Source organism: Podarcis cretensis (genome assembly GCF_951804945.1).
Source record: "Podarcis cretensis genome assembly, chromosome: 2".
NCBI classification, from domain to species: domain Eukaryota; kingdom Metazoa; phylum Chordata; class Lepidosauria; order Squamata; family Lacertidae; genus Podarcis; species Podarcis cretensis.
This window is the reverse complement of record NC_137171.1, coordinates 64,261,628-64,281,293: the sequence shown is the minus strand read 5'-3', so window position 1 is coordinate 64,281,293 and position 19,666 is coordinate 64,261,628. Positions and strand designations below refer to the sequence as shown.

General features: G+C 43.3%; 1 protein-coding gene across 2 annotated transcripts in view; it reads left to right on the top strand.

Annotated features, from left to right (window-relative positions):
- The window catches only part of FAT2 (FAT atypical cadherin 2), a 106,837-nt gene that overhangs the window by 64,487 nt on the left and 22,684 nt on the right, over positions 1-19,666 (top strand). For both annotated transcript variants that reach the window (XM_079968178.1, XM_079968177.1), the window contains exons 7-16: positions 658-797; positions 3,948-4,223; positions 5,318-5,525; positions 7,797-11,852; positions 12,612-12,808; positions 14,378-14,531; positions 15,376-15,609; positions 17,275-17,664; positions 18,043-18,257; positions 19,226-19,363. In XM_079968178.1, coding sequence (XP_079824304.1) covers positions 658-797; positions 3,948-4,223; positions 5,318-5,525; positions 7,797-11,852; positions 12,612-12,808; positions 14,378-14,531; positions 15,376-15,609; positions 17,275-17,664; positions 18,043-18,257; positions 19,226-19,363 — 6,008 coding nt within the window. The remainder of the gene's footprint in view (positions 1-657; positions 798-3,947; positions 4,224-5,317; positions 5,526-7,796; positions 11,853-12,611; positions 12,809-14,377; positions 14,532-15,375; positions 15,610-17,274; positions 17,665-18,042; positions 18,258-19,225; positions 19,364-19,666) is intronic.

The window sequence follows — 19,666 nt, the reverse complement described above, 5'->3', positions numbered from 1 at the left end:
GAGAATAAAGCTGCGGGGTTTTCTGTCTTAATTCAGTCTTCAGGTGCTAAATGTGCATTATTGAAGTCCTTATCCAATTGTAACTAATGGTGGGGAAATGAATAAGAACTCTGCAGTGGCTTCCAAAACATCTTCTTGCTCCACTGCAAATCTTACAGATGTTTGTCCTTGCCCAGGACTCATCCATGAATCGGAGCAAGTCTCAACAGAGAGAGGGGAACTGGTTTAAGCATCACACCTTGAAGCAAAGCCAGCAAATGTCCTCTCCCCTGCCAGTTTCTCCTGATAGTCCTTCTTTTCAACAGAACATGCCCTTCTGTGTCCCACTGGTTAATTTCAGCTCCCTTCACCTTGTATAGCATTTCAACAACAAACTAGGCATTATTGCATGCTTAAGCCTATGCAAAACTTAGGGAAAATAAACAAAGATGCAATGAGGACAATAGAAGCCTTTCACAGAGGTTTTCCACCCACCTTTTTTGCTATTCTGCTGCCTGCCTCTGGATATATTTTATTTGTTGCAAATGCTACCAGCTGCAATGATACTTTTCCCCCTCTTGGATCCCTGCCTGCCCGGGGAGATGCTGTTACTCAGACACCTGGCCTCCTCCGTCATAACTCCTACCCTATCTACTTAAGTTATCTCTTTCCTCTAAGGTGGTGATGATGACATGGATTTTGACATCGAGAAGAGCACTGGCAGCATTGTTATTGCGAGAAACCTGGATGTAAAGAAAAGATCAAACTACAACCTCACAGTGCAGGTCACTGATGGATCAAGCATCATCAAGACACAGGTGAGCATCCACAAAGCCTTGTCCAAAACTTCTGTATTCTCAGGGAGAGTTTTTATAAGAACTTAGGATAAGAACATACACAGATAGAGTTCTCTCAAAAAATTACTTTGCCAAAATGCTAAAAATTCATGATTCAGCTGAATTTGCATAAGACTGGGGGATAAGGTGCTATAAGGGGCTCCCAATTTGGCCTGTGTAGATTAGCAAAATGGCACCGTCTTTCATGCAAGCTCACTTGGGGAAAACACCCAAACTCAATGCTCAAATTCTTCTCAATGCACAGCAAAAAAAATAAAAATAAGAACACTTACCAAAAGTGTCACTTTTTCTTAAAATCCTTCCTCTGCAGATCCTGGCCAACTGTGGTACAGTACTTGGAGACTCAGGGGCCCAGTTTGCACGCAAAGCTAAGCCTAACCACTGCTTAATGTAAATGAGCAAACATGCAGTCTGTCAGAGAGGAGATTGTGGTCCCTTTCCTCTTACCTGGTCATTGTGCTGCTGTGTTGAGCTGTTCTAAGCCACATGGGAGAGGGCAGCAGCTTAGAGCACCTGCTTTGCATGCAGAAACTCCCAGGTTCAATCCCTGACATTTCCAGGTAGGGCTTCCTGAAGCCCTGGAGAGCTGCTGCCTGTCAATGTAGACAGTACTGAGCTAGATGGGCCAATGGTTTCACTCAGCAGAAGGTAGCTTCCTATGTTAAAAGGGTGAGCTGATGACAGTCTCCTGCACCACATCAGTTTTGACCCAAAACAACAAAGGGCTTATTCATTCATCCAGATCAACCACATCATCCATGACACTGTATTTCAGCACATCTCCACATGAAGATATGTATTGAGATAATTATGGCAGGCATTTGAGATTGATGAGCATTCTTCCCTGTGTGGCCAGGATGAGAGGAACTGAATCCTGAATCTGAATCAGGGTGATGCGGAAGCCCCGAGGCTTCCTAAGTTCTTTAGATTGGCAGGTTCATTACCAATCCCTGGCAACTCCAGGTAGGCCTGGAAGAGAACACTGCCTGAAATCCCAGAGAGCTGCTGGTGGTCTATGTAGCCAATACTGAGTTAGCTGAACCAATTGTCTGAATCAGGGTAAGGCAGATTTCTATGTCCCAGGGTTTGAGCAGTCAGAATAATTCTGCATCTAATGCAATTGCCTGTTGCACATAACTGGCAGGATTTGTAAGGCCTATTAGCAAGTCCAGGAGAAAGGTGAGGACCAAAAATGGTTCCACCAATCCACCTCTTTCCTTTGCACGTGTCAATCCAAATCCAAAGGCATCTCTAAACTGTTTTGATACTGGTTTAGCTGTCAGAGTCTCTCTGAAGCAATCTGGGAATTGTAACTTTTGTCAAGATACTGAGAATTATTTGCTATAGATCTGTTGTTCAGGGGGTCTTTGGCCAGTAGCCATGACAGCTAATGAATTCAAAAGTGACCTGATATTTATAGTGTAGACATGCATTTTGTCTACCAACAGGTAGGTAGCCTCACCTTTCACTCCTGCCAACAAGTGCATATGTAGAGGTTTGCCTGGGAAAACAAGGTTTTTAGCAGGGATTTAATCTGATAATTGCTTTACTGATAGCCACTAAAGTTATGTAAAACCTAGGAGATGGTGGGAAACAGATGCTGAGGGTGCTGTTTCAGTGTGACTCAGTAGTAGATTGATGGTATTTTCAACGTCTTAATAACATTGTTCTGCTGCCACTAAGAGTCATCTTCTGACACCTTGGCTGACATGCAATCCCGGCCTCCAGGAACTTTTCTTCTGTTTACTTTGGCATTGACAATCACTGCTGGGTATGTTGGTGAACCTGCTCTTGCAAAATCGTGGCAAGTTGGATTTCATTGAAGAAAGCAGGCGATTGCATCAGGTTGTCTTCTTCCAAGATGTGGTTTGCAATGAAAAACAATTGGATCAAATAGACAGAGATTGCCAAATTCTCTTTGCAACATTTGACAGCGAGCTTAGGGATGGGTTTATTTTTTCCTGTTACAAATACGTTTCCAGGCTCTTGCAAATACGTTTCCAGGCTGCTTCTGATATATTGTACACTTTCCCCACCATGTCATTCCTGTCCTTATTCTGTTAGTTTCCTGGGATGAAATAAACAGAAGTGCAACTACACCAAATAAGTTTCTAAATTTTAGTATGTACATCCAGTGCAGCTAAACTGATTATCACCAAACATTAATGGTGTCTGAGTTTTTTGGTCCCCCTTGCTGTTGCTTATCCTTATCCTTCACCTTCATAATCCTCAGCCTCATTTGCCTACACTTCAGTATGATTGGCTGGGATGCCCCATGCCATTTTAGGAACATCAGAAGCTACCTTAGGCCGTGTCCATCTATCTCAGTATGGTCTACGCTGATAGGCAACAGCTCTCCAAGGTTTCAGATGGGACATTCCCAGTCCTGGAGATGGCAGGAATTGAACCTGGGAAATTCTGCATGCAAGGTAGATGCTCTAGCACTGAGCTGCGGTCCTTCCTCCATGAGGTCATCACTTCAGATATAGTGTCATCTCGTTCAAGCTGGGCACCCTGGTAGAGCCCACCACTGACACCTGCCCTGTGCCCCCTTGATGTTCTTTTCCAGAGAGGCATTACAAGTAGTTCTCACTGCACTTTTAATTCCATGCCCCTGAAGTATCGTCACTTGGGGACATGGTGGGGAATGAAAACAGTGGCCCTATGTCACCTGGTCCCACTGCTATGTAAGCCCACATAAGAACATAGGAAGAACCTGCTAGATCAGGCCAATGGCCCATCTCCTCCAGCATCCTGTTCTCACAGTAGCCAATCAGATGCCTGTGGGAAACCAGCAGGGAGGGCATATCCAGAGCAGAAGTTGTCCACCAAAGACCTCAAGCCTAGAACTGGACTCACATCAAGTCATTGACAAAAATCGCATAGAAGCGCTCTGGAACACAAGTTTTAGATATGAATTTATGCACGTGGCAGGGTGCACATGTCCAAAGCCTGCTAACTCTGGCATGCTGAATATACTTCCAAAGCTACAAAAAATAACCACAATAGAGTTTTCTGTCAAAATTGCTGTGCTTGTCTAAGAATTAACCTCATCATTCCAGCCCCCACCCTGCCTTCTCTCTTACATATGTTCTCCCAACACTCTTGCAGGCCTATATCCGTGTGATTGACATTAACCAGCATTCCCCCAAGTTCTTGGAGTATCAATATGAGGCTCACATTCCAGAAGACACGCCTCCCGGGACAGAAATTGCCTGGGTCCGTGCAACTGACAAGGACCATGGGAAAGGACTGATCTACACCCTTCAGAGCAGCGTGGATCCCAGAAGCATGAAGCTTTTTCAGATGGACCCAAGCAGTGGCACACTCATGATGGCAGAAGCACTTGATTCGCAATCCATGTCGCTGCACACCCTGACAGTCATGGTATGTGAGTCACAGGAAAGCAGTTTGTATATTTATTTGATTTATATCCAACTCTATCCCATGGGCTTGGAGTGCCTTACAGCAGTTTTTCTCAATTTCACTCAACATGTACTTGTTGCCATGCACAGCTAGGTGTTGTGCCAGGGTGCAATCACCAAAACACAAAGATACTATTGTGGGTTAAGCAAGGCCATTACTTTATTGGTTACAGTCAATATATTGGGTTGGGATGGGTAAGTATCTGTCTGCTGGGAAGAACAGCCCAGCACCACCCTTCCCAATTGCTGAGGCCACCATGCAGCCCACCATGCCAAGGGCCACCGAGATGGCAACCTGGGCTATGTGCCAATATATGGCCATTGGCCATGGCCCCCCAAGCTAGAGTGAAGACCTTGAAGCACCATGCCCAATACCCCTTATGGTAGTCCCCTCCCATAAGTTATGGATCCTCACCAATGCCCTTCCCTGCCAAAAATGTGACAGTAAGGAATAGATAAACATACACAAACATACATTCTTGCTATGGGAAAGGCAATAACCTCACAGTCATGGGCCAACTGTGACCTTTTTAACCAGTGACCAAAGAACATCCTGAAACTGTAGGAGGGAGGGAGGGGAAGTTGGTGATGACACTGAGTACTGAAGCCACAGCCCAGGGCTCCTATTTACATCCACCTCCAACAAGGCTTCCCTCTGGTCCACACCCAAGCCCTGCCCACCCGCCAAATGAAGGCTCTTATTGGCTCCTGAGGTTGAGCTCCAATTGGGACATGGTGCAACAGCACCAGCCAACTAGATGTCTGTGGTTGCCCCTGCTTTCCACCACATAGGTGCACATAGAGCAGAACAGCAGTGAACTGGGAGTTGATGCACTTGCAGGGTAGGAGTCTTTTTCTGTTGCTGTTGGAATCAGGAGATTGAGATGTGGCTCACGGGTTCATCCAAATGAATGAGAGTGGTTGCAATGCAAAGTCCATACTGTCCCTTTCCCCCAGGTCCATTTGGCATTCTGCAGCTGGGAAGTGTCACATTGCAATGAATGCCTTCTTTTCTCTAAGACTGACATTCACACGTCCACCTGTTCTGCCACTTAGGTGCGAGACCAGGAAGTCCCGGTCAAGCGAGACTTTGCCAGAATTGTCATCCATGTAGAGGACTGCAACAGCCACCCTCCCCAGTTCTCCAGCCTCCATTACAAGGCAGAAGTTCTGGATGCAGCCCCAATAGGCACAGAGGTTGTGCAAGTCCGAGCCCTGGATCAAGACCGAGTGAATGCTGAAATCCACTACTGCCTAGAGGCAGGTAAGGGACTCGAGCAATTTATAGCTGCCTATGAATGCAAGTGTTTCCCTGAATACTGAGTGTAATGGCATGTGCTATCTAAATATGGTTTTTCCCAGTGTGCTATAAATGCAAGACTAATAGGAGCAAGAAAATTGCATGAACTGGAGTGGATTGGCATATGAATGTGCTGGTTGACCTCTGTGAGAACAAGATGCTAGACTAGATGGACCTGGTTCTGCAGGACTCGTGTCCTTTCTCAGCCCCTGTCCTTTCACTTTCCATCTTGTGTGCTGAAGACAGTGCCTCTGGGTTCCCCACGTCTAACCACAGGCTCCAAATTCATTGACCACATTCCCATTGTATTAGTAGGCAGAACCAGCATCAAGTCAAGAGTCAGATGGTTGTGCATCTGCCAAGGGCACACACCACAGGTGGAAGCCCACCAACAAGACCTGCTCCTTCTCATCACCATTACAACCTGATTGTTTACCTGCCTCTCATTCAGGCCTAAACTACAGGGGTTGTAAGAAAGAGGAGTAATAGGTGCCACTGCTTGCTTGCTCCTTGGCTCTCTGCCTGGTAAAGCAAAAAAAGACAAAAACGTGCACAAAAAGGCTGATTTGAAATTTCAGTTTATATGAATAATAGTGTATTCAGCATCAAATGCTAATGAGCAATAAAAAGGCGGAGTAGCTAGCATAAAGCACCCATTTCCAAATATATCCTTCATCAGTGTATATACATATTGCTGTAAAGCCAAACACACAAAACAATAATTCATGTCATAATACATATACCATGTATAAACATTTTAAAACCATAAGGCTATGCTACTTTAAATAATCGATTCTATTAGTACAATAAATGTCATATCAAAAATACTCCAAAAGCTACTATAGCCATAATTTAATCACTTGAGATCATAAAGCACATAAATAATTGTTGCTTACCAATCTACGCGGGTAGCGGGTGGCGCTGTGGGTAAAACCTCAGCGCCTAGGACTTGCCGATCGCATGGTCGGCGGTTCGAATCCCCGCAGCGGGGTGTGCTCCCGTCGTTCGGTCCCAGCGCCTTCCAACCTAGCAGTTCGAAAGCACCTCTGGGTGCAAGTAGATAAATAGGGACCTCTTACCAGCGGGAAGGTAAACAGCGTTCCGTGTGCTGCGCTGGCTCACCAGATGCAGCTTGTCATGCTGGCCACGTGACCCGGAAGTGTCTGCGGACAGCGCTGGCTCCCGGCCTCTAGAGTGAGATGAGTGCACAACCCTAGAGTCTGGCAAGACTGGCCTGTACGGGCAGGGGTACCTTTACCTTTACCTTACCAATCTAAAGGCTTGTATGATTTGGAAATTTTTCTTAGCACTTGTTTGCTCAGCTATGCCAGCCAGCAAAGCACTGTTGCTTGTTTGTTTGTTTATTTATTCATTTATTCATTCATTTATTCTCCTGTCGCCCCCACCATGTGGACACATCATAAAATGTTCAGCAGGTCAGTATCACTCTGCTCATTCTGGACAGAAGCAGCATCTAAAAATAAAAATGGGCCACCATTTTAGCCAATGTGTTGAACAAATCTGAGTTGTGATTCTTTTTCTATGAGCATTTTTCTTCTTTGAGTTCAGGTCTCTGGTCTGCAGTGCAACACACACTTTGCTCCCTATCACTTTTCACAGCCTTACATCTCCAAGCCAGCAGCTCCTAAGTGTAGCATGAAAGTCTGTTTAACTTTTTGAATTGATGCGCGGCTAATACCATTACACATTTCTATATCTCTTTAAACAAAGTGTAGCCTGCCAGGGAAGGCATTGTTGAGTAGGGCTATTTGTCCCTAAAGCTGCAGTCCTTTTCCAGAAATAAGCGCCACTGAAAAAGCAATGGCTTACTTCCAAATAAAGTAGATCAGAACTGTCTATTAAGCCTTTCATTTTAATAATAATAATAATAATAATAATAATAATAATAATAATTTATTATTTGTACTCCGCCCATCTGGCTGGGTTTCCCCAGCCACTCTGGGTGGCTTCCAACAAAGATGAAAAATACACTAGAAAGGCTAGTTTTTTATATATTAGAAAGGCTGTTATATATATATATATGGTATATATAACAGCACAAGTTCCAGGGAAAAATAATTGGGGAGCGGGGTCCCATCAACAAGTGTTTTTAAGAGCAATTATCTCCTAATAAATGAGATGGGTACATGTTAGGTGGGTGATCAGATGGGTGACGAAAACCAATAAACACAACAGCAATTTAAAGGTGGTTTTTCATTCTTTTTCTTTTTTCAGGGAACAATGGAGACTTCTTTGCTATAGACAAGTTGTCTGGAATTATTACAGTGTCTCAGAAGCTGGATCAGACCAAGCAAGAGAGATTTGTTCTCACTGTAAAGGCAGAAGATCAAGGGTTTCCACAACTGAAAGACTCTGCTACTGTGAACATTTTTATGAAGCCCTCTGATGGCACACCTCCACAGTTTTCGGAGGAGGAGTACGTTATAGAGATCAGTGAATCTGCTGCTATTGGCTCTCCTGTCATCCTAGTTTCAGCCACAAGCCTTTCGTCTGTTACCTATGAAGTAAAAGAAGGAGATAAAGATGGCTTATTTTCCATCAACTATCAATCTGGCCTTATTTCAACACAAAGGAATCTAGATTTTGAGCAGGCTTCATCTTATCAGCTGAAAATCCGTGGCACCAATATGGCCGGAGCATTTATGGATGTTCTGGTGTTTGTTTATGTCATAGATGAGAATGACAATGTGCCTATCTTTTCTAAGCCTTCCTTTGTTGGCCGGATCAATGAGAACATTCCATTGGGAAGTATGATTATGGATGAAAACAATGCACCGCTTGTGATTCATGCGTCAGATGCTGACCGAGATGCTAATGCCTTGTTGGTCTATGAAATTTTGCAGCCAGAGGCACTGGATTTTTTCAAAATTGATCCAAGCATGGGCACTCTTACTACTTGTGCAGAAATTGATTATGAGCGTGTCCCAGTTCATCACTTCAATGTCCATGTGCGTGACAGTGGCAAACCATATTTATTTGCTTCCAAACCCACTGAGGTCACCATTTATATCAAGGATGTTAATGATTGTCCTCCTGTGTTTACAAAAGATATTTATGAACTTTCTGTAGGGCTTCCTGTCCATCACGGGATGGAGCTTTATACCGTACATGCAGAAGATGCGGACTCAGAGATAGCCTACAGTATAGTAGAAGGGAATCCTGATCATGTTTTCTACATTCATCCAGCAACTGGCCTCATCTCTGTGCTGAATGCTACCACCTTAGAACGCTATCATGAACTCACAGTTAGAGCTGGAGATGGTTTATATACAGCTAGTGCTATGGTTAGGATTCATTTTATTGAACCACAAGACAGCACCTTAAAATTTGATCAAGATTTATATACAGCAACAGTGAAGGAAAACACCACAGATATCCAAACTCTGGTTGCTCTTGGTGTCATTGGGAATCAACTGAATGAACCCCTCTTCTACTCCATCATGAATGGCACAGAGAAGTTCAGGGTGATCCAGTCTTCAGGAGTGCTACAGACCAAGGGCGTAGAATTTGATCGGGAAACTCAAGACACTTATGATATTGCAGTGGAAGTAAAGGACATTAGAAATCCGCCAAGGGTGTCTCAAGCAATGCTCAAAATCTATGTGGATGACATTAATGACAATGCACCCCATTTTGAAAATGTGCCATATTATATAGCTATGCAGGACGGCACTGAGCCAGGTGATGTCATCTTTCAGGTTTCTGCCACTGACTCGGATCTGGGGAATAATGGAGTCATTTTTTATTCCTTTGCAGAAGATTACAAGTATTTCCGGATTGACCCTTACTTAGGGGACATCTCACTCAAGAAACCCCTTGATTTTCAAACTTTGAATAAATACATACTAAAAGTGATTGCCAGAGATGCCGGTGAACCTCCCTTGTATGCTGAAGAAGAGGTTCTGATCATGGTGAGGGACAAATCCAACCCTCTCTTCCAAAGCCTCTTCTATACTGTGAAAGTGCCTGAAAACATTCCACTCTACACGTCTGTTCTCCACATCCAGGCTCGGAGCCCTGAAGGCTTGCGTTTAATATACAACATTGTGGAAGAAGGAGCTCTTAAACATTTCAACATTGACTTCAAGACTGGTGTGCTTATGGTCACCAGCCAACTAGACTATGAATCTGACACAAAACATGCCTTTACAGTCAGAGCTACAGACACAGCAATGGGTGCCTTTTCAGAAGCAATGGTAGAAGTAGAGGTTGAAGACATCAATGACAATCCTCCTGAATTCTCTCAGGTGGTTTATACTGCATCAGTCACCGAAGGCCTGCCAGCTCAGACCCCCATCTTACAGCTCCTTGCTACTGACAGAGATTCAGGGAGGAACAAAGTGGTTTCATACCAGATCTTGGAAGACCGTTCAGACGCGTCAAAGTTATTTAATGTTGATGCCAGCACAGGTGAAATAACAACAACTCAGGTTCTAGATTATGAAGCCAACCATGAATTTCGCATTAGAGTGAGAGCCACAGACCATGGAATGCCTCCTCTCAGCACTGAAGCCCTTGTGGTGATCAGCGTGTTAGACATCAATGACAACCCACCCAAGTTCAGTCAGCTTCACTATGAAGCCAATGTGAGTGAAATGGTCCCCTGTGGCCATGTTGTGATAAAAGTCCAGGCTTTTGACCCTGATAGCGGGGACACCCATAGATTGGAATATCTAATCCTTTCAGGGAATGAGAAAAGGCATTTCACCATTGACAGCACTTCTGGAATCATTTCCACACTGAATCGTTGCAAAAGGGACCTGGAGTCTTTTTACAACCTCAGAGTCTCTGCATCAGATGGCGTGTTTAAAACCACAGTGCCAGTATACATCAATACCACAAATGTAAATAAATACAGTCCATCATTTCAGCAGGATGTATATGAAGCCGTATTGGCTGAAAATGCCAAGGTTGGAACCAAAGTGATTGAATTGCTAGCCACTGACCCAGATGATGGCCCGTATGGCACCGTAGATTACACCATCATAAACAAGCTTGGCCAAGAGAAATTTGCAATAGATGACAAGGGACGCATTGAAACGCTGCAGAAGTTGGACAGAGAAAATTCCACAGAGAGAGTTGTTGCTATTAAAATCATGGCCAAGGACGGGGGAGGAAAGGTGGCATTCTGTACTGTCAAAATCATACTCACAGATGAAAATGACAACCCGCCACAGTTCAAAGCTTCTGAATACATCTTGTCTATCCAGTCCAATGTGAGCAGAGGGTCACCAGTCATTCAAGTACTAGCTTATGACGCTGATGAAGGAGTGAATGCTGACGTCACCTACTCTGTTGATTCAGTAGAGGAGGTTATTGCAGAGGATGTGATTGAGATTAACACTGCAACTGGAGTTGTTCAAGTCAAAGAGAGTCTCCACAGGCTTGAAAACAGGACAGTGAACTTCAAAGTCAAAGCTGAAGATGCAGGACCTCCCAATTGGAATTCTGTTGTTCCAGTGAATCTTCAAGTTGTTCCAAAGGAGGTGTCCTTACCAAGGTTTTCTGAGCCACTATACACCTTCTCAGCATCTGAAGACCTCCCGGAGGGATCCGAAATAGGATCAGTTAGTGCTGTGGCAGAGGACCCTGTCATCTATAGTTTAGTGAAAGGTACCACTGCTGAAAGCAATAAAGAGGGGATATTTGCTTTGGATAAACGAACAGGCACCTTGACTATTGAGAAGGCAATGGATCATGAGAAGATGAAATGGTACCAGATTGATGTTTTGGCTCACTGCTCACACCAGGATACTGACTTGGTCTCTTTGGTGTCCATCAACATCCATGTAAAAGATGTCAATGACAACAAGCCTATTTTTGAGGCTGATCCTTACAGGGCCTTTGTAATGGAGAACATGCCACCAGGAACTACTGTGATTCAGGTCACTGCCAATGATCAAGATACTGGAAGCGATGGGCAAGTGAGTTATAGTTTAGGATCAGAACCAAGCAACATCAGAGAGCTCTTCACCATTGACAGTGAAAGTGGTTGGATCATGACTCTTAAAGAGCTAGATTGTGAGGTTCAACAAACCTACCAGTTTTTTGTTGTGGCGTCAGACCATGGCAGGAAACACCAGCTTTCTTCTCAAGCCCTTGTGGTGGTCACCATAACTGATGAAAATGACAATGCTCCACAGTTCACCTCTGAAATCTACAAAGGGTCCGTGGTTGAGAACGCTGAGCCTGGGCAAATGATCACCACACTTAGAACTGTAGACAATGATATTTCAGAGCAGAACAGACAAGTCACATGTTACATCACTGGTAAGAACCTATCTCTCCCAACATTTTGATAAAATAGAATACAACTTGTTTTCTGGTAGGTTTGCTTGACTTTGAGAAGCACCTTATCCTACAATTAGTCTTGCTGAAATCTCTGCAGCTGATAATATCAGATGATAGCCTTTATTAACTAAGGACCGCGTAATGCAACGTGTTTCAAATCGGGTGGTACTGTGGGGTGCAGGCATGAAAACTACATGTCAGCATTGCCTGGAAGGACAACCCTTTGAAATCAGAGAACTCAAAAGCAATCCCTGGCTCCTTCCTAAGCCACATTATGCTCCCCTTTCTCCTCCTCATTCTGTTCTGGGGGATTCCCTCAGGGCGTGGGAGGTGGCGACTGGAAAGACCCATCACAGAAGTGGGCTTCTGGTAGTTGAGCTCATTAGTTGAATCTTGCCCATATAGTCTTAATATAGCTCAGAGTCTTGATTCTGCTCAGAGTCAAGTACATAGATGCAGTCAGTGGGGCAGCGTGTTCATTATAACTAGGGCAAACAAATTTTCTTGACATCCCACACAGAGGAATGAGACTTAAGAGACACAGGACACAATTCTATACTTTGTTGGAGTAAGTCCCATTCAACTTAATGGGGCTTACTTCTGAGTATGCATGCATAGGATGGCAATGTCAGGGTTCTTGTCTCTTTTCTTTACCTCTTCCCCTTAAACTCTTAGTTTTTTTGTTTTTTGTTTTACTTTGTATTGTCTTCAATTATGATGCCTTCTCTGCCTTATCAGAAGGAGATATCTTGGGACAGTTCAGCGTTGCTGAGGTTGATGGAGAATGGAAGGTTTTTTCCAAGAAGCTTCTGAACAGGGAAGAAAGAGAAAAATATCTGCTCAAAGTCATGGTATCTGATGGAAAGTTTCAAGCAGCAACAGAAGTGGAGATTTCAGTCCTTGATGTCAATGATAACAGCCCCGAATGCAAGCAGGTGATTGTGTATGTCTATAAAGTTGTGTCTCCTCATCCACATACACACACACACACACACAGAAAAAACCCCACACCACTAGCTGTGTGCCAGTTTGGAACCAAAGCTGACCTGGAGAAGCCACCTTGTAAGGTGGGACAACCCCTTGAGCAATTACATGTTGGCAGTGTTGAGTCATCCCATTCCTCTTGTTTTAGAGGTACTATGACATGTGTTGTGATTCTGTTGCCTCGTACCTGATTGGGGGCGAAGGAGGAGGCAATATAAAAGAGTTCAAGGTGGAGAAGATGGAGAATAACAAAACAGAGCAGAATTGCACTCTTTGTACAAACTATGGCCTCTTTATATTTTTGATGGTTCTGGATATCAAAATGGTAGCTGTGCAGTGTAAGGAATCATAAATGCATGGAATTGCACTCTCATAGAAAACTTGTCCCAGAGAAAAACTAGGCTGAAAGTGATTAGATATGATTTAGGTCAGGCATCCCCAAACGCAGCCCTCCAGATGTTTTGGGACTACAATTCCCATCATCCCTAGCTAACAGGACCAGTGGTCAGGGATGATGGGAACTGTAGTCCCAAAACATCAGGAGGGCTGAGTTTGGGGGTGCCTGATTTAGGTCCTTTATGAGTATTAGATGATGAGGATTCACTGGCCTTATTTAATGAACAGTTGCAGGAGTGGTCTGCGGGGAAGTGTTCCATCATATACAGTGGTACCTCGGGTTACAGACGCTTCAGGTTACAAACTCTGCTAACCCAGAAATAGTACCTTGGGTTAAGAACTTTGCTTCAGGATGAGAACAGAAATTGTGCGGCGGCGCAGCAGCAAGCCCCATTAGCTAAAGTGGTGCTTCGGGTTAAGAACAGTTTCAGGTTAAGAACAGACCTCTAGAATGAATTAAGTTCTTAACCTGAGGTACCACTGTACCTGGCCTTTCAGCAGCAGTGCCAGTACCACTTACCAGGAGGAAGAAAGGGAAGGGTGACATTGTGGGAGGGTGGCACTGCATGGGTGCACAAACAGAGCCAATCCAGTGCTCCTTCCACTGCGTCTGCACAGCACATATCTCCCTGCTGCACTGCCCTCTTGCAGTGACACCGCAACTGGGAGGCTAGGTACTCCTGAGCAGCTATGCGCCTTGGAATATTGTAACTGTTTCCCTTTTCTTACGCTGCCTAGGATACACAATGTGGTAAGGATGGCAGAGGCTGATCTATGGCTGTTTGTATTTATAGCCTATATATGTAGCTCATTCTTCTTTTAGAAAGCTTGAAGCATCTTTCATTAGGATTCCAGTCGTCATCTTCTCTCCAGGTCCGCATTTCCTTAGCTTCACCATTTGCTCTAGCAAAGTCAACCAGGCCAATACAATTGCCTGTGGGTGCATAGCCTTGACTTTAGGCATCGGGGTTGAACTAGATAGGTTCAGCTAATGCAAGAAATGACCATTTCATCACTATTCTGAATCCCAGCATCTGTTAATGGAGTGGACCACTTCAACAAGGCATTTCAGTTGGAATGAAGTCAGTCTTTTCACTTGAAAACATCCTTTCTTTTCATTCCAGACACCGTATGAAGAGAGAATTTCAGAAGATGCACCTCAAGGGTTTTCTGTTTTGAAAGTGTCAGCCACAGATGTTGATGTTGGTAGCAATGGCCAAATTACCTATAGTCTCCATGGATCTGGTGCTGATGAGTTCAGATTAGACCCCCATACAGGTAAAGAGGGCATCTTCCTCAACCCTCCGGGGTATCCCTGACTCTCATTCCCACTCTTTGAACATACATTAGAGATCAGAATATTGTCCCTGTGTGCTAGCCTTCCCCAACATGGCTCCCTTCTGATGTTTTGGACTTCAACTCCCATCAGCCCCAGTCAGCATGTGTTGTGGAGCAGCATTTTGAATGCAGGGATATCCACCACACGTGGGTATAGCCTGTCAAGAAAATACAATTGGTATTCATTCACAATTTTGTTGGAACGCATTTAAGCCCACAAACCATGCCTAATTAATTACTTTTTAATGTTGTCTTTATACCGCAATGAATTTAAGGTACATAAGGGCAGTTGATGATATATAAATAATTGTGCTGATCTTGTTAATGAGCAGACAGTGGGATAAATAATGTAGTATTTGTTGAAAACAGAACTGCAGCAGAATAGAAACAGCACTGATTGTGAAGAATACATGTCAGAATGGAAATTGTTGCCTTCTGACATCCCTGGCCTGGATTTATATTATTTTCAGAATATTCCCACATGGTATGAGCTCTTGAAGAAGGTGATTTTTCAGTAGTATAATATCTAGTAAGGTCTATTTCTAAAGAGACTGGTACATGCTCTCCGTAATTCTCTGCACCAGTCCAAGAGAGAACAGCATACTCAGGCAACTCTGCAGAGCAGAGAAGGCTAACGGCTATTAAATATGAGTTCCAAAGCCTGGAGCCATTTTTTTTTAAATGTTTAGGTAAGCATGCATGTTTTATCAATTTAAAAGCCCAGGATGCCATGGAACTTGCCCCGTATTTATGTCTTTATTCATTCTGGTCATTCCCACACCAGGGGAGCTGACCACTTCTTTATTACTTGACCGGGAGCTGAAGCCCAAGTACCAGCTTGTTGCCAAGGCAACAGATGGAGGAGGACGTTTTTGCCAGGTGGGCATAACTGTGGACCTAGAGGATACAAACGACAATGCTCCCAGGTTCTTTCCCAGTCATTGTGCAGTAGCTGTCTTTGATAACACCACAGTAAAGACTCCCGTGGCAGTTGTCTCCGCAAGGGACCCTGATGAAGGTGAGTCAAAATGTGGTGTTTATTGCAAGTTTATAGTACAAACGGATCAATGTTTTTGGCAAATGAAGAAAATATATCATTCATGAGTAACTTAATTTTAAGTATCTCGAGTGTTTTCTGTAATCTTGCTAAGATATTTATGTATGTGTTTATTTATTTTGTTAATGAACCACTTCCCATGAAGCATCCCAAAGCAATTTAATGATGAGAGAGAGAGAGAGAGAGAGAGAGAGAGATTGAGAGTTCAGGATATTTAGGAAGACATCTCATAGGCAAGCACCTATTTGATGGACCATTGACAGATTTGTGCAAATATGATGTGGAAATCAAATGCTACTGAAATTTGAGTTTCAAATTTAGCTATGCCTAGATAGATTAATGGGAAATTCTTTCTGCAGTGGAAAATCTTTGGGTGTGTGTGTCATTATTAGAATGACTCTTTTCACATTATACTGTAATGAAGAGCAAAATTTTGCATGCTAATACAAAATGTATGATCCAAATTGTATCATGCATGACAGTAATATATAAAAGTGTATCATATGTGATTGTAATATATTAAACAATTCCCAGATCTAGAGTAGCTGTGTCGTATCATAGGTAAATGATGTGAAATAGCCTATGTATCTAGTTACTACAGACCATTGGCTGTTGGAGACAGCTCTCTTTCATCAATCTGGTAGGCTTGTCACATGTCAGGAAAATTCCTAACGTGTCCTGGTTTTCAGGACATCAGCAAAATGTCAGGGGAAACCCGGGGAGTTTCTAATAAAAGTTCAACATATTATTTTTCAAAATATGGCAACACTATCAATCTTGTAACTTTTTAATGCCAATGTTATTGTTTCACAGATTCTGTATAGTCACTCATTTCTATATAGCCTAACATAATTAATCCTAGTCAGAACTAGAGCAATTGAAAATGAACAGAAACTAGATACCTGAAGCCTTCAGCCTCTCGGATTATAATATATTTCAAGTATGTCTTCTTTGAAGTTAATTACTATTTTCCAAATTTTTCTGACTTTTAAACTTTCCTACCAGAGACAAAGAAGCTCTCCCTATTCACGCCATTGCAAAACCAGTTATTTGCTGTTTCCAATCAGCTTATAAATCTGCGGCATGGTTTTATACTATTTTTTTAAAAATCTAAACAGATGGAAAAACCTGATCTCTATTCAGCAGAAACACCCATGCTGCCTATAGAGTAGTTTGCTGCAGATCATTTTTCTCATTTATTATGGAGGATTTAACCCCCCAGGTGATCCAAAGTTATTAAAAAATGATATCATCTGGAAGGATTCCACTTCTTTTTGATCATAATTGTTTCTTGCAAAGAAACACAAATCTTAGAATCTGATTTGCCCCGTTTTGTGCCATGACAATACGCCTAACCTGCAAGCACTTGCAAAATTAAACACAGTAACCTTCCACTCTTCATCAAATAATAACAAAACGCAATCTATAACGTCCACGGAAACCTGTAATTTATGCTATTTTCAGGAAGCACCGCCACCTACTCCAGGTTAAAGCCTGGATCTCTGATTATTAAGGCAAGAAATGAGATGCTAGATATGCTTGTTTCCCATGTATTAAATAATGATGGAAATGAAATGGTCTTTCCTGTAATATTTCTGTCTCTTGTGGGTCCACCCTTCCCCCCAGGTCTTAATGCAGAAGTTGTCTATGCTCTTCCTGAGTCAGCTAATGGCCACTTTTCAATAGAGGAGGCAACTGGTGTGATCCGGCTGGAGAAGCCTCTAAAAGAATCACAGGTGACCGCACTGGAGCTCACTGTGTGTGCCACAGACAGGGGTTTTCCACGCTCCCTCTCCTCCTTTGCTACTGTCACTGTTTCAGTAGTGGATCTGAAGGAATATCTGCCAGTGTTCCTGGATACGGAATACGTGGTTGTGGTACAGGAAGATGTGGCTGTTGGCACAGAGATTCTGAATCTGTCTTCATTAACAAGGGCTAGTGCTCAGGGCACCGAGATCAAGTATGAAATTATGAATGGAAATGATCATGGGAAATTCAGGCTCCATTCCAGCACAGGTAAGTGGGCTATTTACTCAGCAGGCAAGATAAACCAATGATACTTTCACTCTTCTTTAGATTGGCTTCTCCTGACTATCCCAGGTGCTTCTCTTGCACGCTGCAGTTAATTCCCCTGGTCCCTTTCTATACAGATCCGATGACAAATCTATCAACAATGCAGAGCGATGGATTTATAGGGTGGGGGAAAGGAAAAAGTAGTGTTTTGTTCTCACTCAAAAATACAGCAGTAAATTTTGGTCACTTTTGAATGGAAATGTTGCTTTATCTGAAATAGTTATATTTGCTTGTGAGGTAGCCACCCATCCCTTTAGTTTGTATAGCTAGTATGTTGGTTGTCCTGTGTTCAAAATATTTCTTGTCCCTGTCTATACGCAGGCATCTTATATGTTAATGGAAGCCTGGATTTCGAAGTTAGCCATGAATATTACTTGTCTATCGAGGGTATAAGAAAGGGCTCTGCTTCTCTCAGTGACATCACCATGGTTGTGATCAACGTCACGGACATAAATGACCACGTGCCAATGTTCAGCCAAGACCCGTACATTGCCGACATCCGTGAAGATGCAGCTGTTGGTGAAATGGTGATCATGGTAAGAAATAGCATGGGACTTCACTACTGCATTTTGGCCACAGCCTCTGCCACTATAGTTTAGTGTTCTGATGGCCTCTGTGGAGGAAAACACAGTGAGCAGTGCACAGGATTATTACTAGAAGATGAGCCTTTGGCCTGGTGTAATAATGGATGCAGTAAATGAGAGAAGTGGGAAAAGGCAGTGGGAAAAGATGCTGTTAGGCATATTAGCTGATAGCCATCTCCATTCATCATAATCAGACCAGGCACAATATTGGTACATATTGGTACATGGTACATAAAGAGAAAGCATTTAAAAGCAGCCATTACTGGCCTGGTTTGCATCTAACATGCATTTAACAAACCATGAGTGGTTCCTCAGACTATCAAACAAGCCATAGCTTGCTTCTCCAAAGTTGGGGTTGTTTTCCAGCTGCTCTTGCCTTGTAACTTTGCAGCTTGTCAAGCCTCTGGGTGGCCAATGAAACCATGGTTAAGGAAGAATGTTGGGCTCATGCATAGCACCAAGCCATAGTTTAAAAGAACCAGGGTTCATAGACCAACACCAAACCGTGGTTTCAGATTGAGGTTTTTCTGGCAGTAAACAAACCATAGTTATGCCAGTGAGCAGGGCTCACACATAAAGCTAAAGCCAAGGCATAGTTTAGGGTTGTGTGAGAATCAGGCCACTGAGTTTGTATTAGTGATCAGCCCAATCTTCAGCACCTTTTAAATAGGCTGGTATGGACTTTGGCATTACACAGAGGAAATGGCAACACCTCCAAACAGGACTATCATTTCCTAGGGCTACACACACACAATCTGCCCCATGGCTTTGATCCATGCTCCCCCCCCCCCAAATCAGGCCAACCCAACCCACCCATTCTGCTTATTTTAGTGAAACCTTCACAAGTTGTCCAAGAGATAATGCTTCTTTCCTGCTAAAGGTTGCTGGTGGTAATAACTCAGCTCTTTTTCTCTCTACAGGTTCTAGCAGATGACAAGGATGGGTTGATGAACAACCAGATCACATACTCAATTGTGGTAGGGAATACACTGGGCCATTTCATCATTGATCCCAAAGGTGGACAAATCCATATTGCCAAGCACCTGGACAGAGAAGAAGTGAGTGACAGATTCAGTGGGAGTGAGGCTAAGATGTGTTAGGATTTAATACTGAATAATTAAACTACTGGCAACACATCCACATGACAAAAGAGGGACTTTTCCAAAATGACAATGGAAGTTAATGGTGTCCACCTGCCGAACATGTTCATAATACTAATAAAATGTGACAGTCAATAAGAAAGGGTAGCTTAACATTCACTGGGCATAGAAATCAATATGAAGGCTACTTTGAATGTGCAATAAGAGCTGCTGTTTAAATGGGAAGGCAGGAGCATTCAGTGGTTAGAATACCCATATTTG